At 52.2% G+C, this 19,954-nt stretch overlaps 1 protein-coding gene across 1 annotated transcript; it reads left to right on the top strand.

The window, feature by feature from the left end:
• The first annotated feature begins 2,027 nt into the window (after window positions 1-2,027).
• Window positions 2,028-19,421, top strand: LOC142014351 (acetyl-coenzyme A synthetase 2-like, mitochondrial). Its single transcript, XM_074996789.1, has 14 exons — window positions 2,028-2,586; window positions 4,345-4,441; window positions 4,651-4,850; window positions 5,909-6,084; window positions 9,003-9,155; window positions 13,908-14,055; window positions 14,748-14,885; window positions 15,126-15,218; window positions 15,666-15,778; window positions 16,428-16,554; window positions 17,257-17,384; window positions 18,379-18,442; window positions 18,990-19,111; window positions 19,245-19,421. The coding sequence occupies exons 1-14, from the start codon at window positions 2,274-2,276 to the stop codon at window positions 19,419-19,421; spliced, it is 2,049 nt and encodes a 682-aa protein (XP_074852890.1). The 5' UTR covers window positions 2,028-2,273.
• Window positions 19,422-19,954: the final 533 nt, after the last annotated feature.

Here is a 19,954-nt window from a genome sequence, read left to right as displayed (position 1 = left end):
CAGCCCAGCCTCTGCGTCCCTCCACCTGCCCAGTTTAATGACACACTTTCCTTCTGCCAGACCCACTTCTCACTCCAGCCGTTCTCCTCCCAGTCTATGGACAGGAGTAGACACCTGTGTTTATAATACCTCCTTGATGCTTTTTCATGCTTCAGACTCCCTGGGAGTCTGGGCTCCAGGGAAGGCCCGTTCCCTGGTGTGGGGGCAGGGGGCTGCTGCTGCACACACAGTCGCTCCTTCGCAATCACTGGGCTTCCCCTGTCGTCCCAGTGCCCAGATCCACACCTGAGAGCCCTAGCTGCCCCCTCTCGTCCCAGCCAGAGATTTAAGGTCAGAAGAAACAATTCAAGCACCTTGTCATCCCTCCTGAATGCCACAGACCAGAAGATTTCACTCAGGTCTAGGGCCTTGGCTATCAGCATAGCCGGCAGCGCTGCCTTTGCAACATCTCTGAGAACTACCCTAAACACTTGCACACAAACTCCACATCTCGGCCTTCTCTCTTGTCTGACTCCTGCCACCTCCTCCTCACCGGCCTCCCTACAGCTCATCTCACAACCCCTCTGCAGTCATTTGAACAAACTCCCGTTCAAATTTCCTTGCAGGACACTTCTGGTCTAGCCCCATCTTGGGATCATTTCCTCCTACTCCTCATCCTCCAGGCAAGCCTCCATCCCCTCCTCCCACTCCCTGAAGCATCTTCCCTGGCCTTTCATCAAATGACCGGCTCTGACTCGTTGACCCCTTTGCTTTTCTAAAAGCTCTAGAAGCTATGCCAACCCCCTGCCGTGAAAATGCCAAAAACCTGAACAAAACCATCTCCCAGGCAACCACATTTTCCTCTCATTCTGCACAGGAACCTGTGACTTCAAGGGTAGGGCCCCCCCTCTTTTCTGGGCTATTCTCCACGCCCTCCGTATCTGCAGGCTAGATTTTGGCTCCATTTTTGGCCCTTTGATGCTGTCCCCTAGTGCAAAGGGCTTGGAAACCTCTATCTCAGGGCATTCCCCTAGCATGGGGCCCTACACTGCTCTCAGCAGGGGTGCGCTGTGGTGTAGCCAGACCGGTCTGACCTATTCTAGGCTATGGAAGAATCTCTGGGCAGCTATCCAATGCTGCAGCTAAGTTAGGAGCTGTTGTATGTTACCCTAGGAACGGAGCTTAAGCTCACTGTTGCCTAGCCCTTGCCCTGGGGATTGCATCTGCAGGGAGGTGCAGCTCAGAATCTGACTGTGTCTCTTCAGTCCCACTTCAGCCAGGAAGCCCCTTGGGACAAGGAACTCATTTTTACAGTCACCACTAAAACGTTAAGAATTCCTGTGGCACCTTTTAGCCTAACCAATATTTTGGAGCATAAACTTCTGTGGGCAAAGACCCGCTTCGTCAGATGCATTAAAGCCCTGTGCACTCGGTGGTGGGGATAGATAGGCAGCAATGACAATACTGAGGATGTCACGGTCTCTGCCCTCTTAAGAGACAAGCTGACGGCGGCGATCTCAGTCAGCAGAGTTTTTTTATAGGCTCATAGTAGAGATGCAGACTCCCCACGTCCATGCTGGACTGTGGCTGACTGGCTTTGGAAGAGCATCTTTAGGAGGCTTCTGACTGAGAGACTGAAGCCATTTTTGGAACATAAAGAAATGGAAATAAGTGCAGGTAGACAGGGCAGCGTGCAGGGGGCAGGCACACAGACTGAAGAATCCAAATGGACCAGCTACACAAGAGCCTTAGGTGCAGCAGCCAAAGCAACCTAATGGACAAACTGCTCTATTCAACCTCTAAGCAAGGGCAGGTTCGGGGCAGGACAAAGGGATACTGTTAGGTGACACAGGCCAGCCTAGATTGTTCTGGCTGAAAATACAAGTACCAGCCAGTTCTGGCTTCAATGCGAGAGCAGCCCTCAGGACTCAGATTAGCATGAAGGTTATTCCAGTCACACAAACATTCCTATAACCCACCCCTTCTCCTCCCTTAAAAGGGATTGAATTTCCTTTGCATGTATGCATCTGGAACCAGGCCGGAAAGGAGAGAGAGCAAGAGAGAGACAGCGTGTCCAGAAGGAGGGGGGCACTTCGTGAGCTGAGTGGAGATTTGTAATCCAACAGAGAGAGAGAGACCCAGCTCAACACCCCACTGACCCAACTCAAGGCACAGCTCCTGGGCAGAGTGAAAGCACTTACCCTGGGGTTTATACCCCCTAGAAGAGGAGTGGAGTTCTGAAGAGCATTTCCTGCTTGTTGCAGAGTTGGAGATCTCTCTTGCACGCCTGGAGCATGGCCTGGCTGCTTCCCAGAATTTTCTGCCTAAAAAGCTTCTGTCAGTCCTCTAAAGGAATCTTTTTGTCTGCAACAGCTAGAGCTTGGAGTGGAGGGCCCCTGACTGCATATATGCCTGAAGCAGTAGCATTCCCTGAATCAAGGGACCACCCAGGGCTGTACAAAGTGTCGGTGGAGCAGGTGGATGCATTCTGGGGAGCTCTAGGGAGAAACCGACTCATGTGGATTAATCCTTTTCACTCTGTCCAAGACTGTAACTTACCACAGGGCCAGGTGTCCTGGTTCCTGGGAGGACAACTCAATGTAGCAGGTAAGCAGGAAATGAGACATCCTGTCCCCCTCCCCACTGTTTTCTGTCCTCTTGGGGACCTCGCCTGATCCTGGCATCTTCAGGATGGCTCCTTTTCAATCTTGTGAATCTATTGGCAGGAAGGTGCATGCCACGAATTTAGGCAGTGACTAGCGGGGAGGTTCTCTACCTGCAAATCCTGGTTTTAGACACTTTCTTGGAAGTGCATGGATCTGTCTTTCTCTGTACCCGGGAATCCTAAGTCAAGAGGGGAACACACTGAGAAATGCACACCCAAGAGAGGGGAGAGTAAGGGAAGAAAGTGAGTGTGTCAGAAAGCAAGGGTGTGAGTGTGAGACGCACCTGCTGGTGTTCCCCACTTTCTCTCGGGTGGTTGCTCCCAATCTTATTCTTCTCACACACAAGCCCAGGGGTGCTCTAAGGTGCCCCTAAAACCAACACTTTCACTTGAAGGAAAACCGGGGAGGTAGTGTTCAGCAGCATATTCTGGTGAAAGGGTCCAAATGATGGATGGTTCCTCAGACCCTGGTATGAGCTCAGCCAGAGAACTCCTGCCAGTAATGTTCTGATTGGCTGTGCAAGGAGGTATATGGTAGGTGTGTAACAATGTGATTGGATGCAGGGAAGTAAGTGTATCTCATTAGCATGTGTATGGCTGGACAACCATGTGCTGTGAGCCTAGCTGCTTTCACAAATGGCATTGCGAGAAGCAGCTAAGGTCACTGCACCTGGCCTGGCCTGTACCCTTTCATGGGCATTTCAGAGGTGCACCCACATGCTACTGGGGTTACCACTTAGAAGATGGTGCTTGTCTCATATCTGGTATCAAACCTCTTCACAGTGCTAGACAGCAGCATTATCAATCCCAACCACTCAAAAAGCAGCGGTCAGGTCCCCCAAACTGAGGAGATACAAAAAATTAGATTTGATTCATGTTGTATTTGCCTTCTGGTTCTGAGCCTATTTTTCTGGGGATTGTGTCACATGCTCAAGCTTTTCTCTGGACCCAGGAGTGAGAGGAAATGCATTTTTTTGAAAAAAATGAAAGTTGAACAGCTCACATAATCACAACCCCAGGAGCTGGCAGTCTACCACAAACAACATATGTAATGAGACTCCCAATAAAACATGTGTGGGCAACACTGAAAGGCTGGTGCTATCAGAGACGTGTGTGTTGGGATAACACTTATCAAGGTTTTGGCTGCTTGTGGTTGTTAAACACACCATGGAACTGTAAGTACCTCCAGAGTTCTGGCCTTATTCCATCCCAGGGGACTGCATTCTAATTCCCTCTGCATAGTGCCTCACTCACTGCCCATCCTAAACTCTCTCATGGAGTGCTACTGTCACTGTTTAATGGCTGCCCCACTCCACTACAGAGGTCGATGCATTTCAGTGGGAGGTGAAGTGCGCTCTGTGGATTGCTTGCCCACAGCACAGCGCTGTTGAGACATGACTGAGTTAATATTCACAAGGCCCAGAGGGCTGTAATGTTTATGTAAGGAGCAGTTTTTGGTTGGGAATGTCCCATGCAGATTGCAAGAAAGGAGGATGATGATGGTGGGTGAAGGTGTGGGATTGGGTTGGTAAGTCTGACCTGATGGCTGGTGCTTGCAAACATGCAGTTTAATGGGTTGAATACCAAATAAACTTACAATGCAGCCACCCTGTTTGTATTCAGAAAACAGAGTCACTAGCACTGGCTTTACTAGACTTGAAAAGAGCCAATTCCATATTGACAGTCAATATTCTCCTTAGTGAATTGCCTGGACCGACATGTCCACACAGCCCCAAACAAAGTGGCCCTAATCTGGGAGAAAGATGAGCCTGGGAAAGAAGTCCGGGTTACATACAGGTCAGTACTTACCCCGCCAAGGGGCCTTGAGCTGGAGGAAGGAAGCACAGAGGGCTGGTAATGTTATGTATCTGATTGAAGGCCCAGAGTCATTCATCTCCAGCTCTGCAGGACTCCCAGAAGGGAAGGGAGCCAGCCCCATCTGTTCCAGTCCAGAGGGGCTTCTGGGATGGGAGAGCTTCTAACAACAGCCTGGTTTCTTTGGCCAGAGAATTGCTTGAGCTGACCTGCCGCCTGGGAAACACCTTGAAACGACAAGGAGTGAAAAGAGGTGACCGGGTCACCATCTACATGCCCCCATGCCCTTTGGCTGTGGCAAGCATGCTGGCCTGTGCCCGCATAGGGGCCATACACACTGTGGTATTTGCTGGATTCAGCGCCGAGGCTCTAGCCGACAGAATCCGGGATGGTAAGAATCTTCTTCACAACTGATAAATGATCCACCGATAAGTGTGTTGTGCTTTCATCCTGTGCCCTTGGAGAACAGCAGCAACGCTTGTCCGCTTCAGTGAGCGGAGGGGGGGGCTTGAGGATGTGGCCTTGTCCCTGAAGGTTCCTGGCAAACTCCTCCTGTGCCAGTGTCCTCGTTTCTCCAGCCATGGGGGAAGAGTGGACTAAGGAAGTGGTAGAAACATGCAGGCATTGGGTCACGTGCTCAGGCCAGCCGAGACCACCACAACTTCTCGCAAGCTGTAGCTACAGACAAGCCCTGTCCTGAGCGACAGGTTGGAAAATAAAAGCTGCAGCTGGGAAGCCTGCTGAGTGTGGTGACCCGATTTGTGCAGGGATCACTTGTTACCCTTGCTTCCAGAGGGCAGGCCTGGTAAAAAGAGACACAAGCTGTAGCAGGGGAAGTTCAGGCTGAACATTCAGCAAAGCACTCTAGCACTAAGCAGCGCTCAGCATTGGCCTCTTCATCGGTGGGGCTCTCTTTAATAACCATCCTGTGCCCTACCAGGGATGATTAAGACTGCCTGCCATGATGATCCAGGATGGGTAGGACTAAATATCCCAGACGAGGGCCTGCCCTACTGCAACGTTATTTGCTAGGGCTCACTAGATGTCTCTCTCAGCCCAATGGATGCTCTGCCCGGCTTCATCAAATTCAGTATTTTAGAAATACGCTCCTAGAGCAGCAGAGTCTGTTGGGCATGAGGTTTGAGTTCGCTGCCTCATCAAAGGGAGACAAGGCCTGCAGTGAGCTAAGGAGACCCTTTAACGGGAACGCGTTTAAAACTGCTGTTCTTATTTTGGAGAGGGGCCGTGGAACCCAGTGATCCGAGCGGGAGGAGAGAGAACAGGCATGTGGTCAGGGAAGGGTTAAGGTGTGTTTATAAAGCCGGTGGGGTGCAGGGTCTTGACATCATTGGTAATAAGGATGGCTGTCAAGAGGACCAAGGGGCAGCTGGGCTGAGGGGCAGGGCTGAGCATGCGGCTGTTCGTTTCCTCTCTTTTTGTCCCCTGCAGCGCAGTCCGAGACTGTGATCACGGTGAACCAGGGGCTGAGAGGGGGCAAGGTTATCGAGCTGAAGCAGACAGTGGACGAGGCTGTGCATGAGTGCCCCCTGGTGAAGCGTGTTCTGGTGTCCCAGAGAACCGAGCAGAAAGTCCCAACATCAGACCTGGATGTGCCGCTGGAGGAGGTAAGATGCTATGTGGAGGCCCCACCACCTTCCCTGCCCCCCCCCCCCCAGGGTAGGGCTTCTGCTCTAGAGAATCAGGAGAAGTAGTGGGGGTGGGTTTCCAGCCTAGCCCAAAGGACCCTGTTTGCATATAGGTGTGCAGAGGACATCACTCTGAGGTAATGTCAAGGTCTGACCCAAAGCTTATTGCCCAGGCCAGGAATCTTCCCAACAGCAGTTGCCCTGTTCTCCAGAGTGATTGAATGAGTTAAAGTTGAGGGATTTGGACACGGGATATTCCCTGTGTAACATCAGGCACTGGGTCCACTAACCAGCGCCTGCAGTAGTGTGGGCAAGACCTTATGAACTATCTGGCTATGTGCCTCAGATTTGACCAGGAGCACGTCCTGCTATTCCAGTTCCTCACACAACTTTGTGTATACATCTCATTCCTGGCCGGCGGTGCCCCTGCTATTCCAGCCCGGGTGGGCCCCGCAGCGAGGGTTGCCAGTCATCTGGGTTTTGACCAGAACACCCAGATGACAAGGGATCCCTACAATTGAAGACCATGCTGATAAAAGCCCAGTGGGTGGCCCAGCAGGGACCTAGGGCTGAGGCAGGCTTCCTAGCTTTCCTTGCTCTGTGTGGTTCCCAGAAGTGGCCGTCAGCTCCCTGCAGCTCCTGGACACGTGGAGGTGCTGCACGCTGCCCTGGCCCAGTGTCAGCCATGTCTTCCATTGGCCAGAAACTGTGACCAACAGGAGCAGTCGGGCCAACCTCTGCAGGCACAAGACTAGTATGCAGCGTCTCCCTTGCTGCCTGCACACCTAGGGGGCTGCATAGACCTGGCAGCCATTTTCCTGGGAGCCATGATAGGCACTGCCAGGACCCTTCGCCCTCTGCCGTACTCCAACACCCTGCTTCAGCCCAGAGTCCCCTCCCATGTGCAGACTGCCTCCTGGAGCCCACACCCTCCAGCACCCCAACCCTCTGCCCTCTCCTGCATGCCAAAACCCTCCTTCCTCTCTGGCCCCAGCCCAGAGCCCTCACTCCTCTCCCACACCACAATCCCATACCCCATGTCAAAGCCCCTTCCTGCACACTGAACCCCTTGTTTTTGGCCCCACTCAGAGCCTGCACCCCTCACCCCCAACATCCTGCCCCAGCCCAGTGAAAGCCAGTGAGGGAGGGGAAGAGTGAGCAACAGCGGGAGAGCTGATGAAGCGAACACAGGCAGGACCTTGAAGAGGCGGCAGAGACAGTGGGGCACACGGACCCCTATGCTGGTTAGGGCAGTGGCTTTCTGAGGAAGTACATTGTTAGCTCCTGGGTTAAGAACAATTACTTCTGCCCTGTTTTGTGCACAGCTGTGCTCCCCGTGTGCGCAACAAATAACCTAGTTCACACGAGGCTTCTCGGAAGAGTTTTGTGATGGTCAGCGAGGTGACAGGGAACAAATGGCCTCTTCCTGCTCAGCAGATCTGCTCCCTGGCTGGGCTCAGCATTAGAACTGCTGGCTCAGTGAGTACAGCTTCGCGTGTGTGCTGGCTTGGAAGAGCCCACAGCTCTGGGAGTGGGACCTGGTGCCAATTCTGGACAGTGCATCAGCAGAATTTTTATACCCCCAACTGCAGAATCTTTATTACCAGTGGTGAGGTCTGAGCCACAGACAGCCGGCGTGGCCCTCGCAACCCAGGGGCAGCTGGTGGTGCCAGCATATGTAAGAGAAACCATCGGTTTACCTGAAAACAGCATCCTTGATCTGGCAGCAGTGGGGAATGCTAAACATGCTCATGCTGCCTCAGAGGTGCAGCCATGTTAGGCTGTAGCTTCACAAATAACAAGCAGTCCTACAGCGCTTTAAAGACTAACAAATGCGCTGGGTAACACGAAGTGGGTCTCACCCACAAAAGATCATGACTTAATAAATCCGATAGGCTTTAAGGCGCTGTAGGAGTGCTTGTTGTTTGTGATGCTAATCCTGCATTTTAAGAAGACAGCTGGATGAAGAGAACGTGCATCCTTGAGAGTGGCAGGGAATTCAAAGCTTAAGAGCAGCCGAGAAGATGCCAAGGCAAGACCTGGCTTCTCAGGAACCAGTGTTGCAGAAATGGGAGCTGAGATATTGATGTACAGCTTTCAGTCGGGCCTTGGGGTTGAAGAGAAACTTAAACCAGATGTGGCTGGTGAAAGGAAGCCACTGCAGGGGTGTGAAGAGAGAAGGGGCCTGGCCACTGCGGCAGCACCCGTGGAGGTACGTATTGGAGAGGACTGGGGAGGGAAGCCAGAGAGGCCGAGGCTACAGCAACCAAGATGAGAACTGGCCAAGGATTGGCCAAAGCTTTAGCACGAGGAAGGGATGGACTTAACAAATGGAGGAACGAAGAAGCAACAGGATTTAAGAGCCTGACTGTGGAAAGAGATCTTAAGATCTAGTTTGCTAGAGTGCTGTCCTGGCTGTCACAATATTGCCCCCCTTCAAGGCTGTGTTTGGCTGTCACCAGGAGGGATAGCTCAGTGGTTTGAGCATTGGCTTGTCCAACCCAGGGCTGTGAGCTCAGTTCCTGAGGGGGCCATTTTGGGCTCTAGGGCACATATTTTTTAAAGGGGGGGAAAAAGGGGATGGTTCTTGGTCCTGCTGTGAGTGCAGGGGACGACATGACCTCCTGAGGTCCCTGCCAGCTCTGTGAGATGTGCACCTCCATATACCAATATTAATATTAACCGAGCAGTGGAGGAATAAGCTGCGAGGGCGGGGGGGCGGGAATCCATTTCTCCGACGTGTACAAACCTGTCCATCCAGCCCTCTGGCTCTTAATATGTGACTAGTGAAATGCGAGGGCAGAGCACGTGAGTGGAGGAAAACCGGGGGGGCCGGGAGGAGGTCCTGGAGCTCCATGGAGAGCCCAGCTTGAGAACATCTCTGCTTTGTGTCACAGGAGATGATGAAAGAGGATGTGTACTGTGAGCCAGCCACCATGGAGAGCGAGGACCTGCTGTTCCTGCTCTACACATCAGGCAGCACCGGCAAACCCAAGGGGCTGGTCCACTCGCAGGCAGGGTACTTACTCTATGCTGCCATCACACACAAGGTAACGAGACAGACACCAGGCACGTCCGGTAACAGCACAGAGGAAGGGGGGACTGCCAGTCTCTCATGCCAAGACCCTGTCTCGGTCACCTGGGCTAAAGCGCAGTTGGGCAGCTGCTAATGTTACTGGGGTCCGGCTGCTGGAAGGCGAGAACGTTACCAGGAGCAGGCCTGAGTCTGGCCAACAGACGGCATCAGTGCATGCCTTAGAACAGCTCAGGGATGCATTACCTTTAGTAGCACCACAGACACCAGCTAGGACACTGCTCCAACATCCCGACAAGATGAGCTATGCCAAGAGGACAAGCGAGGGGGGAGGCACAGGCAGCCGAGAGAGGAACTGGCTGCTATTGTCCAGAAACAACCCCACCCTTTCCCTTCTGTGCACAAGCTCAGTTGCAGTTTAGCCAGCAATCTGCTTATGGGCCTGCAGTGAGGAACAGAGCAGGATACACTTTCAAGACCCTTCTCCTCGGTGTTCTGAGCTTCATCTACATGGGAGCATACATAAAAGTGAGAGCTCTGCTCCTGAGCAGAGGCCCCGGGGCGCTGAAGACAGACTGGGGGCCATATCTCAGTGAGAAGAGGAAGCCCCTAAACCAGGCAGCCATGAACGAGATGTTGGTCCCCTCAGCAGGGTGTCTGTAGGCAAGCCCTCTGAAGCTACAGCTCCCTTGGGGGGGAAACCACAACCCCACTGCCACGAGGCTCAGAGTTGTACAGACAGGCCCGTTGACAGAAGGGTGAAGAGGGGGGGGCAAATGCCCCGGGGCCCAGCATGTCAAAGGGGGCAGCTGCAAATCCCTAGGCCCCTTTGGAACACCACAGAAGTGCTGCTCCGAATGGTGCTGAGGGCTAGGATTGGGGGGGGGGGGAGGGGGCCCAAGGCCATGCTCCAGGCAGCGCTAAGGGCTGACTACTATCAGCCCTGCCCCTTCCACATAAAACTCCACACCTTCCCTCCCGCCGCCCCGCCCCACACCTCAGCCCCAGGCCTGCAGTGACTGTTGGCCTGGCTATTTACGGACTCAGGTTCATGCTACACCACTAAAACAAGCTGTGCAGATATTCCCACGCTGGCTCTAACACCTGCCCTCGATTCTGGGACACAGCCTGAGCACCAAGGTCTCCCTGGCTGTTTCTAGAGCGGCAGCATCAGCACCGTGCCCCTGCCGACCTAGGTGCTGAGACGCGCAACTGCAGGGTTGTTGGCGGTTTGCCGTGGAGACGTGAACGCGCTAGACACAGCGCTACGGGGAGCTCCCAGGGCGAGCCACATCAGTGTTCCTCAGACAGCACCGGACTGGACTGCAGAACAGTCCCAAGGGACTTGGGGAAAGGCTCATGGCTTGGGACAGCTCACCAAGCACCGCGCTTCTACGAGTCATCCTTTCTCATGAGACAAGCCCCTTTCTCAACAGCAGTGTTTATCCTCCTTCGCCTCTGAGGCCAGGGCAAGAAGCAATAGGTTAAATTGCAGCAAGGGAGGTTTAGGTTGGACATGAGGGAAAACTTTCATCCGGGTGCTTAAGCACTGGAACAAATTGCCTAGGGAGATTCTGGAACCTCCATCGCTGGAGATATTTAAGAGCAGGTTAGATAAATACCTGTCAGGGATGATCTTGATGTGGCTTGGTCCTGCCATGAATGCAAGGAACTGGACTCGATGACCTGTCGAGGTCACATCCCAGTTATAGTATTCTGTAAACCTGGGCTCCTTAGCCCTGGGTGTGCACCCTCTATAACTGACTCAGTGCCCTTCTCCTCTCCACCCAGGCCTTCTCGTGGACTTAGTGCATCTCGCATTCCTGTGAGGCCAATCTGGTGACTTAGTTTTGAAATGCCCTGTGTGCTTGGGGGGAGGGGACAGGTGGAAGTCAGTGAGCTGACACAGAATAAAGCAAATGCGTTTAACCCTCCGTAGACCGCTGGCTTCGCACAGCTGTCCTGCTGGCCCTTGCATTCTGCGTAGGTACTAGTGGCAATACAGGCACAGGTCATGAGAATGGAAAGCTGAAAGCAGGGGATGTTGTCCCCGGTTGGGAATGTGGAAAGCAGGCAGCGCTGTCCAATTCCAACATACAGCCACATTAGCTCCAGCTGCTCTGAACCACATGACCCGGGCTGGAATGAATTCCTGATAGTTTAACACAGCTGGGCTCAGCGAGCTGCAACTGCTTTAATACACTGTTACTTCATACAGGGAGGCAGGCAGTGAGTTTCCATTGCAAAACACACCAGACCCACCCCCACCCCTGGAATTCTCATCCCTCACTCTCCTGTCAGCATGGCCCACTTTGCAGGGAGCTGCTGAAACACTGCCACAGCAAACCGAATGGTGGCTACAGCCTGTTAATAAGGACCAGTTAGTACGGCTTTTAAAATGTTTTTGGAAATGGCGGGTCTCAGAGCAACGGCCAAGAAATGCGGGGCTTCCAAGAGACGTTACGCAGGGGAACTTCTTTCATGTTAAATAGACGGGAAATGGAGTCAGAGGAGCCAGGCCCAAGCAAAATAGAAGTTTCAGTCCCAGGGCCAGCCCTGCTATTCAGTTACCGAAAAACAGTCTGTCCCTCCTCCTATTACAGCACAGCGTCTGTAAATGGGAGGGTGTGAAAAGGAGCTCTGGCTGAACTCTGCATCTCTGGGACTGCGCTGAGCCAGCCTTACCTGCCAATGATTAGGGACAGAAGGGTGTATGCCGGCTAGCCCTGCAGAACCAGCACAGCAAGAAGAGGAGGTCTGGAATGTATTCAGACTTGCAGAGCGGCAATGCAACTATTTATTAAAGAACGCGGGTGGGGCGGGGGGGAGAGAGCCCAGTTCTGAGCACGGGGGAGTTTGAGGGCTGGCCATCAGAAAGAAACTTTTTTTTTTAAGGTAGCAAATTGCACAAATTAGATCTGGAGTTAGCGAGAACCGGAGGAGTATGAAACTCCATATCAGCCTGACCCTTCCAAGAGCAGAACTGCTCGCTGGGAGAGGGCTCCATGAACTGATTGCACTTGAGAGCTATTAATTTCCATGTCCATTTCTGTGTCTTGCTCTCTGGCGGGAGAAGGGGGAGGACATGGGAAGGCAGACCCCTGCCTAAGTCCAAATAATATTTTAATTTAGTATTTTAATACACCACTGTCACATCCTCTCTGCCTCATCTACTTTTCATACAGTATTATCTTTGCCTTTTAGGCAGTCTTTCTAGGTCTCAGTTCTATTTCTACTGAACCTTTTTGTGGGGTGATGACCAATGCTGGCTCCAGCTATGAACTTACTGCTGCTTTGTCTCGTGGCAGTATCACACACTCGTCCATTAATTATACAGCCTAACACTCTGCACAAGAGCAGCTCTTATCCTTGAGTAGTTCCAGTCAATTTAGAAGCCAGCAATGTGAAGGAGCAGTTCAGATGGTACATTTCAACAGGGATACCCCTACCCCGGCCTACAGTGAACGTCAGCGGACATCAGGTTGCCCAGTCAACCTCTGGAAGGGCCTTTTGGAGTTCCTGACAGTCCTCCAGTGTCAACTCTAGTAGTAAAGGGAATTAGCTTACCTGAATTTGCATCAGGATGCTGGTTCCTTTCTTCCAAATGGGCCTGAAGTTGCTTTAGTTCTTTGTTTCTGTTTCAGCAGGAGTCTAACCAGGACTAGGGCACCAGTGTGCAGGTGCTGCACAAAATCGGTCAGTCCCTACTTAAGGGCTAAACTGGGACAAGCTGTGACAGACAGGGTAGGCGAGAGGGTGGGAACCAGGGACTCAGCTGAACAGGAGCTCCCAGTGCACCACTGTGGCCAAAGAGCTAATGGCCATGCCCTGAGTAGGAGAGAAGATATTTTACCTTTGCATTTGGCACTGATGCACCTGGTGCTACTATAGCATGTCCAGTTCTGGGGAGCTGCAATTTAAGAAGGACATTGATACATCGGAGAGGGCTCAGATGAGCCACAGGCACGATTAAAGAATTAGAACACATGCCTTACAGTATCAGAGAGGTAACCATGTTATTCTATGTCTTTAAAGACAATAAGAAGTCCTTTGGCACCTTGCAGACTAACAGATATTTTAGAGCATGAGCCTTCATGGGCAAAGACCCATTTCATCAGATGCATGAGACACTGACTCATGCATCTGATGAAGCGGGTCTTTGCCCACGAAAGCTTATGCTCCAAAATATCTGTTAGCCTATAAGGTGCCACAGGACTTCTTACAGTGCTACACTCAAGAAGTTCAAGCTCTTTAGATGGAAGAGATAGTTAAGGCAGTATTTGATTACAGTCTAAATACTCACACTGAGAACAAATACTTGATAATGGGTTCTCCAGGCCAGCAGAGAAAAGTATATCACGATCCAACAAGTGGAAGTTGAAGCTAGATGCAGCTACGAATTCAGCCTGGAAATAAGGTGTACATTTTAACAGTGAGCATATTTAAGCATTACCCATCCTGAGGTGGATTCCTCATCAAAAGCAATTTTTAAAATCCTATTTTCTCCTAAAAGACGGGCACTAGGAATTACTCAAGGGGATTGTGGGGGAGTTCTATGGTCTGTGTTACACAGGAGGGCAGCTGAGATGATCACAATGGCTTCTTCTGGGCTTGGGCTCCACAAAGGGAAAGACAAAGCTGGCAAAGAAGGGAAACTTTAGTTACAGGTGTCTTGCAAACAGTTGGTGCTCTGACAACCTCCATGGTGGGGGCGGGGGGCCTGCCTTCAGCCTACAGCTCTTGCCTTTTTTTTTTTTTTTTTGAACAGTACGTGTTTGATTATCATGATGGGGACATCTTTGGCTGCATGGCAGATATTGGGTGGATCACAGGGCACAGTTATGTGGTGTACGGCCCTCTGTGCAATGGAGCCACCACGGTCCTTTTTGAGAGCACTCCAGTGTACCCCAATCCTGGTGAGTAGTAAGGCGGTTCAGAGGAGCCCTAGCGCTGCAAAGGGCAGGAGGAATGGGGTGTTGGGTTGGGGACCAAGGATTCTTCTAGCAAAATGCTCAGCAGCCCCTGCACCAGAACCATAACAAGTGATTATAAAAGCACGAATATAACCTAGCTCTGAAGTCTCTGGTAAGCAGGGAAGTGACCCTGGCTGCTCCATGCAGAGCACAGGGGCACAGAAGAGAGGACTGTAATTAATTCCCATCTCAGCCCAGGTTCCAAAGACTCCTGCTGTCATGGCACAAGTTGAGCGCCTGTGTGGCACGGAGGAACAGACTGAATTCATCTCACCCCCCATGGGAAGTGGCAGGGCGCCATCTCATTCCTGGGTGAAGCAATAAGGAGAAGCACAAATCCCTCCTCTTTTGGAGTAGCCTAGTGTACATTTGAGGAGTCACTTCCACATGGCAGGGTCCTGAGGGGAGTGCTAGCTGTGCCCTTGCCTGCAGCAGAGAGTTGTGGAGATGGTTATTTGGAAAGGCTCTCAAGGGAGGAACAGGCCATTGTTTCTCATGGGGTTTACCCTGAGCTAGTTTGGCCTGGCTGAGATGGCCACTGCACTGTTCTATGAGGGGAACGAAAGCAAGTTAAGTATTGGGATCAAGCTGGACGAGCCAATTCTAGAGGTAACTGCTCCAGTTTCCCATTCTAGGGCGCTACTGGGAAACAGTGGAGAGATTACGAATTAATCAGTTCTATGGAGCACCCACCGCCATTCGCCTGCTGCTGAGATATGGGGATGAGTGGGTAAAGAGATATGACAGATCATCCCTCAAGACCCTTGGCTCAGGTTAGTGTTGGTTCAGGGCTGACCAGACAATCACTCACACAGCTTACTAGTGGGCTGGATAAGCCATGTGTGTTGGTTCAGTACTTCACAGAGGCAGAACACGTCACGAAGGAGAAGACCTATTGGTTGGCCTAGATCCATGAGCTTGATGAAGCCAGTACATCAGAGGGTGGAAAACAGCAAGAGTGATATTTTCTCAAATGTCTCTTAAACACAATTCATCTAGCTTTCCTCTTGCAGTGGGAGAGCCCATCAACAGAGAAGCGTGGGAGTGGTACTTCAATGTGGTTGGTGATGCACGTTGCCCAGTAGTTGACACATGGTGGCAAACTGGTAAGAGCAAAGAAGACCCCTCACCTGCCTCTCCAGGCACCCAAGCAGTTCCCCAGTCACCTCCCCATCTTAGAGCAGCAATACACGTCTGGGACAGATCAGCAGGGAGGCAATTACCGTTTACCCATCTCCACACGTGTACAACACAGGCAACCTCTTGGCCAAACCACAGAGATAAATAGATGATAGGATTTAAAATTAGCCTGCAGAAGAGATGGTAATGACCATCCAGTGCTGGACTAGAGGAGCAAAAGACTTCCATCTGTAATTAATAGTCTTTTCCAGCCTCCTCCAGACAGCAGAGAGGCATAGGCCTAGATGCAGCAGTATCCCCCTGCCACCACACAGCCATTAGCCAAGCAAGGCTCAGGGGGAAGCTGGATTTCTTAGCGGCGTTCCATGGCTTTCACTTTGACCTAATCTCATGGGTGTCACCATTTATGTCAGAAACAGGAGGCATCTGTATCTCTCCCCGTCCATCCAGCCCTGGAGACGAGATTCTTCCAGGCATGGCCATGAGACCGCTCTTTGGGATCAGCCCCGCCCTCCTGGACGACAAGGTAATTTACAGCCATCAGTGCAGCAGTTCTCTTAGCCAGTGTTCCCATACTGTCCCCTCCAGCAAGCGGAGGCTGGAAGTAAAGCACTCACAAGTTGCACCCCTTCCCCAAGACCTTGTCCAACTCCCTTCAGATCCTTCTTGTTCGAACAACTTCAGCAGAGGAGCTGGTAGCAACCCCTGGCCATCTCAGCCTGTGCTCTTGCTCTTCTCTGTATAGCACCCTGTCCTGGGAGGAGCTCAGAGGCACGCCTCAGAAATGCTACAGAAGTGTGTTGCGGGACAGTGGGTTCCTGCTCCTCATAACTAAGTGGGCGATATGCTAGGCTTGCCACCACAGCTATGGCCATATGGCACTGCCTGTGGATCCTGGAACACAGTAGGGGGCACAGATCTGGATAAGAGACCAGAACAGGCTGGGCCTGGGTAAGAACTGGCTTCTCACAGATGCAAGAGACCAATCCCTGATGGAAGCTGTACATTGCACATCACCTGGTTGCTGACATGTGAACTGGATCCTCACCCGCTGTTCTCCACATCCCTCCCCATCAGAAGATGGTGCGGGGGTGTATCAGGTAGAACAAGGCCCAGAACTGACCATGGAGGTTACCCTCAGGCCCACTTATGACAACGCATATATTATTTTACAGGGAAACGTCCTAATGGAGAATGATGTCTCTGGAGCCCTCTGCATCTCTCAGGCCTGGCCAGGAATGGCACGGACCATTTACAATGACCGCCAGAGATTTCTGGAGACCTACTTGATGCCTTACCCAGGTATGGTCTGCAGGGAAGGACAAAGGACGATGCACAGTTGCTCACTGATGGGAGACTTGGAGCTTCTAGATCCGCATGGATGGTTAATGCACTAGACTGGAACATGGAAGATCTAGGTTAAATTCCTGGCTCTAGCACAAACTCACTGCAACACTTTGGGTAAATCCCTTCGGTTCCCTGTGCTGTTCCCATCCATAAAAAAGACATGGCTCTTCCTGCCTTCTACCCTTCGCCCAGCTCATCTCTTTGGAACATAAGCGCTTTGGCACAGGGATGGCTCCTTACTCTGTGCATACAGCATCATGGGGTCCTGATCTCAGCAGGGCCACCAATGGCTTCTGTAATACAAATAATGTCAGCTCCTGTAGCAATGAGAGAAGGGAAGTCTCTCCAGTCCATGGAGGGTTGCACTGTGGCATATGTCCCAGGCTTATAGGAAGGGGGCTGGTCTAGCATTGGAGAATGCACCCCAGAAGCGGAGTGGTAATGGACAATGCTCTGACCTGCAGAGCTGGAGGAGAAAGGGGAACCAAAAGGTCGACTGTGGGTACAGACATCCCTTTGCTGTGACTTTGGGAGCACCGGGGACTTAGTATACAGGGGGGGTGGTGTTGATGTGGGGGCGGGATGTACCTATGCCATGGAGGTACTGGGATGAGGGAAGTGTGTGCAGCTAAGCTCTCATGGTCCTGACCATCACAGGATTTTTCTTCACGGGAGATGGAGCCTATCGTACCAGCCAAGGATATTACCAGCTCACAGGACGTCTGGATGATGTAATCAACGTCAGCGGGCACAGACTGGGCACTGCAGAGCTGGAAGACATTGTGGTAAGAAGCTTGGGCAGAAGGAACTGGCAAATGTCTGACCCCTAAATTATATACAAGTTCAAAGAGCTGAGGTGGAGAAGCCTCTTCAGGAGGCAGAACAGGCGCAGGTGAACATAGCACCTTACTGTCAAGCCTCAGTTTTCTGCTCCAGCAGGAGGCCTTGTAGGGAATGGGACAGAAGCTGCGCCAGGAGCAAGTAGAGTGGAAGTTCTCATCTCTACCAGCTCCACGCTGATTTCCAAACCACTCTATGCCGCCCAGCTGGGGTAGCGATCACAATATGCAGCCAGGAGTTCTGAAGTCCCTCTAGGACTCCCCAGCATAAGTTCCACCAAGCTAGCTGCAGCTAGGAGATGACTTGCTGCTTTAATGGATGGGGGCAACCCCTTTGTCAAAGGGCTACACTATAGATCATAGAATCCCAGGGCTGGAAGAGCCCTCAGGAGGTCATCAAGTCCAACACCCTGCACAATGCTAAGTTCCACTTGCCTCTGCAGTATCAGACTAGGTGGTGACTATTTAGCTCAATATCACAACTAACCAATCCCACAGGCTCTATCCTTGCAGGCAAGGGAGGGATAAAGGTTTAGCCTGAGCCCCACAGTTAGCTTGGTGAACCACAAAAGATGCAGAACGTCCTGCAAATGTAGAAGATCCAGATCATCTGAACCTGGAGGCCCCCAAGGTTATGAGATGAGTGTCTCTCAGTGCTGTCTGGAGCAGATACATCCAGTGAGACCTTACCAACAGGTTACTGGATCCTGCTGCAGCAAGGATGGAAGGAGCACAACAAGCTGAAAGGAGAAACAGGGGGATGAGGCCTCTTACCTACACACTACTGTGGCAGGTAAATAGGAAGAGGGCACAGAGGCCACATTAGGAGCGCCCCATCCCCCTCGGCCTTACAGCTGGCTGCCCCAGGCTAGCGAGGGACAGGACAGGCTCCAGGCTGCAGCTAGCTGCTGAAGTGAAACAAGGGACTGTTTTGTTCCAGAATCAGCACGGAGCAGTGGCAGAGTCAGCCGTGATTGGCTTCCCCCATGAGATCAAAGGAGAAGGTGAGGGGTTCTGATTCAACTACTGCAATCTCTGTACAGGGTCTCACAGCTGCTGGGGGGGTGGTGGGGGGGAGAAGCCATTCTCGGGGTGAGTGGTCCGAGGGAGTGGGGATGCAGGAACCACACTCAGCATCTGCCTGTGCTTTGGTACAGTCACTGAGCTTCACACCGACTGTGGTACCCACAGAAAGCTTTGTGGCGCCCCCAGACACTGTGGTGGGAGTCCCTGCAAGAGCCACATAGCTTTGTGCTGCAAGGGGGCAAGTCTCTGGTAGCTTTACACTGCAGGGGTTCACAGGAAATACAGGACTCCCTCCAGCACAGATTCAGGAGAGTGGTCTCACAGCCTCACTGGAGGCTAGGACCTGAAGCCCTGCAGAGGGAAGACTCTGGTAAGATCACTTCAGTACAAAGGTTTGGCTGAGGGAGGTGCGGTGCCACTTAGGTCACAGACACACCATCGCAGCCCACTGCAGAGTGCTTAGCCCTGCACTGGACATCTTCCTACCTGACAGCTTGATGCATGAGTGCCTCCATCTCTTCCCAGGACCTTATGTGTTCATTGTGCTGAAGAAGGGCACCAGTGTCTCTCAAGAGAAGTTGAGCCATGAACTCAAGGAGCTGGTCTCCAAGAAGATTGCAAAATATGCCGCTCCTGAGTACATTCAGGTGAGAGTCCCCAGTGCACCCTGTATTGCCCTCAACCCTGTCCCAAGCACAGCACAAGCCCCTTCCCCATGTTCTAAGCTGCAGGCTGTACAGCTTAAGGTGCTGGTCCTTCCTCTGCTCCTTTCTGCCGCAGGTCACAAAGCGGCTACCCAAGACCCGCTCGGGTAAGATTATGCGCCGTGTCCTGAAGAAGATTGTAGAGGACAAGGCGGATGAGCTGGGGGACCTGACCACCTTAGATGATCACGAGGCTGTGGAAGAGATCATTGAGGGGCACAAGCGCCTCCTGCAGGACAAGCAGGGACAGTAACCTGAGTGCAGGCAGATTCTCCACTCCCCTTCTCTCCCCCTACTCATCAAATCAGGGACATAGCCTGGCAAACACAACTCTCCCGGCACCAGCAATTCAGCTGAGATTAGACTTATTTTTCAGACTGTCACAGCAGAGCCTTGGACTAAACCTCCAAAGCAGACAGCTCTTCTGAGAAGAGGCTGTGGCCAGGGGCCACTCACTGGGAAGGTAAGGAAGGGAACTGTCCTTCCTTACTGAGAAGCGGAGAGAAGCAGCTGGATAACGAGGAAGGAGGGTGGCTAACCCCAGACTGGAGGCCACTCTTCAGCATGGCTTCCACTTCCACCATGTCCACACAGCACATTCACCAACCACGCTTTTCCTGCAGCTGTTCCAAAACCACTACCACGACATGGGGAAGGGGTCAGCCCTAGGGAAAATGGCATCCTAAGTGATTCTGTATTGGGCTACCTTGTCTTTGAGCTTGAGAACAGCAGTAAGGGGCACCGGGGGTGAGGACTAGGTGCCTCCAGGCTGCACAGGGAGAAGTT

The sequence above is a fragment of the Carettochelys insculpta genome, chromosome 6, assembly GCF_033958435.1.
Source record: "Carettochelys insculpta isolate YL-2023 chromosome 6, ASM3395843v1, whole genome shotgun sequence".
In the NCBI taxonomy this organism is placed as follows: Eukaryota; Metazoa; Chordata; order Testudines; family Carettochelyidae; genus Carettochelys; species Carettochelys insculpta.
The sequence above is the reverse complement of the archived record's forward strand: the minus strand, read 5'-3'. Positions and strand labels throughout refer to the sequence as shown.

Excerpts from the sequence above, each read along its gene's own strand:
- LOC142014351 (XM_074996789.1), top strand. The coding sequence starts at position 2,274 with ATGGCCTGGCTGCTTCCCAGAATTTTCTGCCTAAAAAGCTTCTGTCAG. Across the intron at positions 14,886-15,125 it reads CCTCAAGACCCTTGGCTCAG|TGGGAGAGCCCATCAACAGA; the intron begins GTTAGTGTTGGT and ends TTCCTCTTGCAG. Across the intron at positions 16,555-17,256 it reads CTACTTGATGCCTTACCCAG|GATTTTTCTTCACGGGAGAT; the intron begins GTATGGTCTGCA and ends TGACCATCACAG.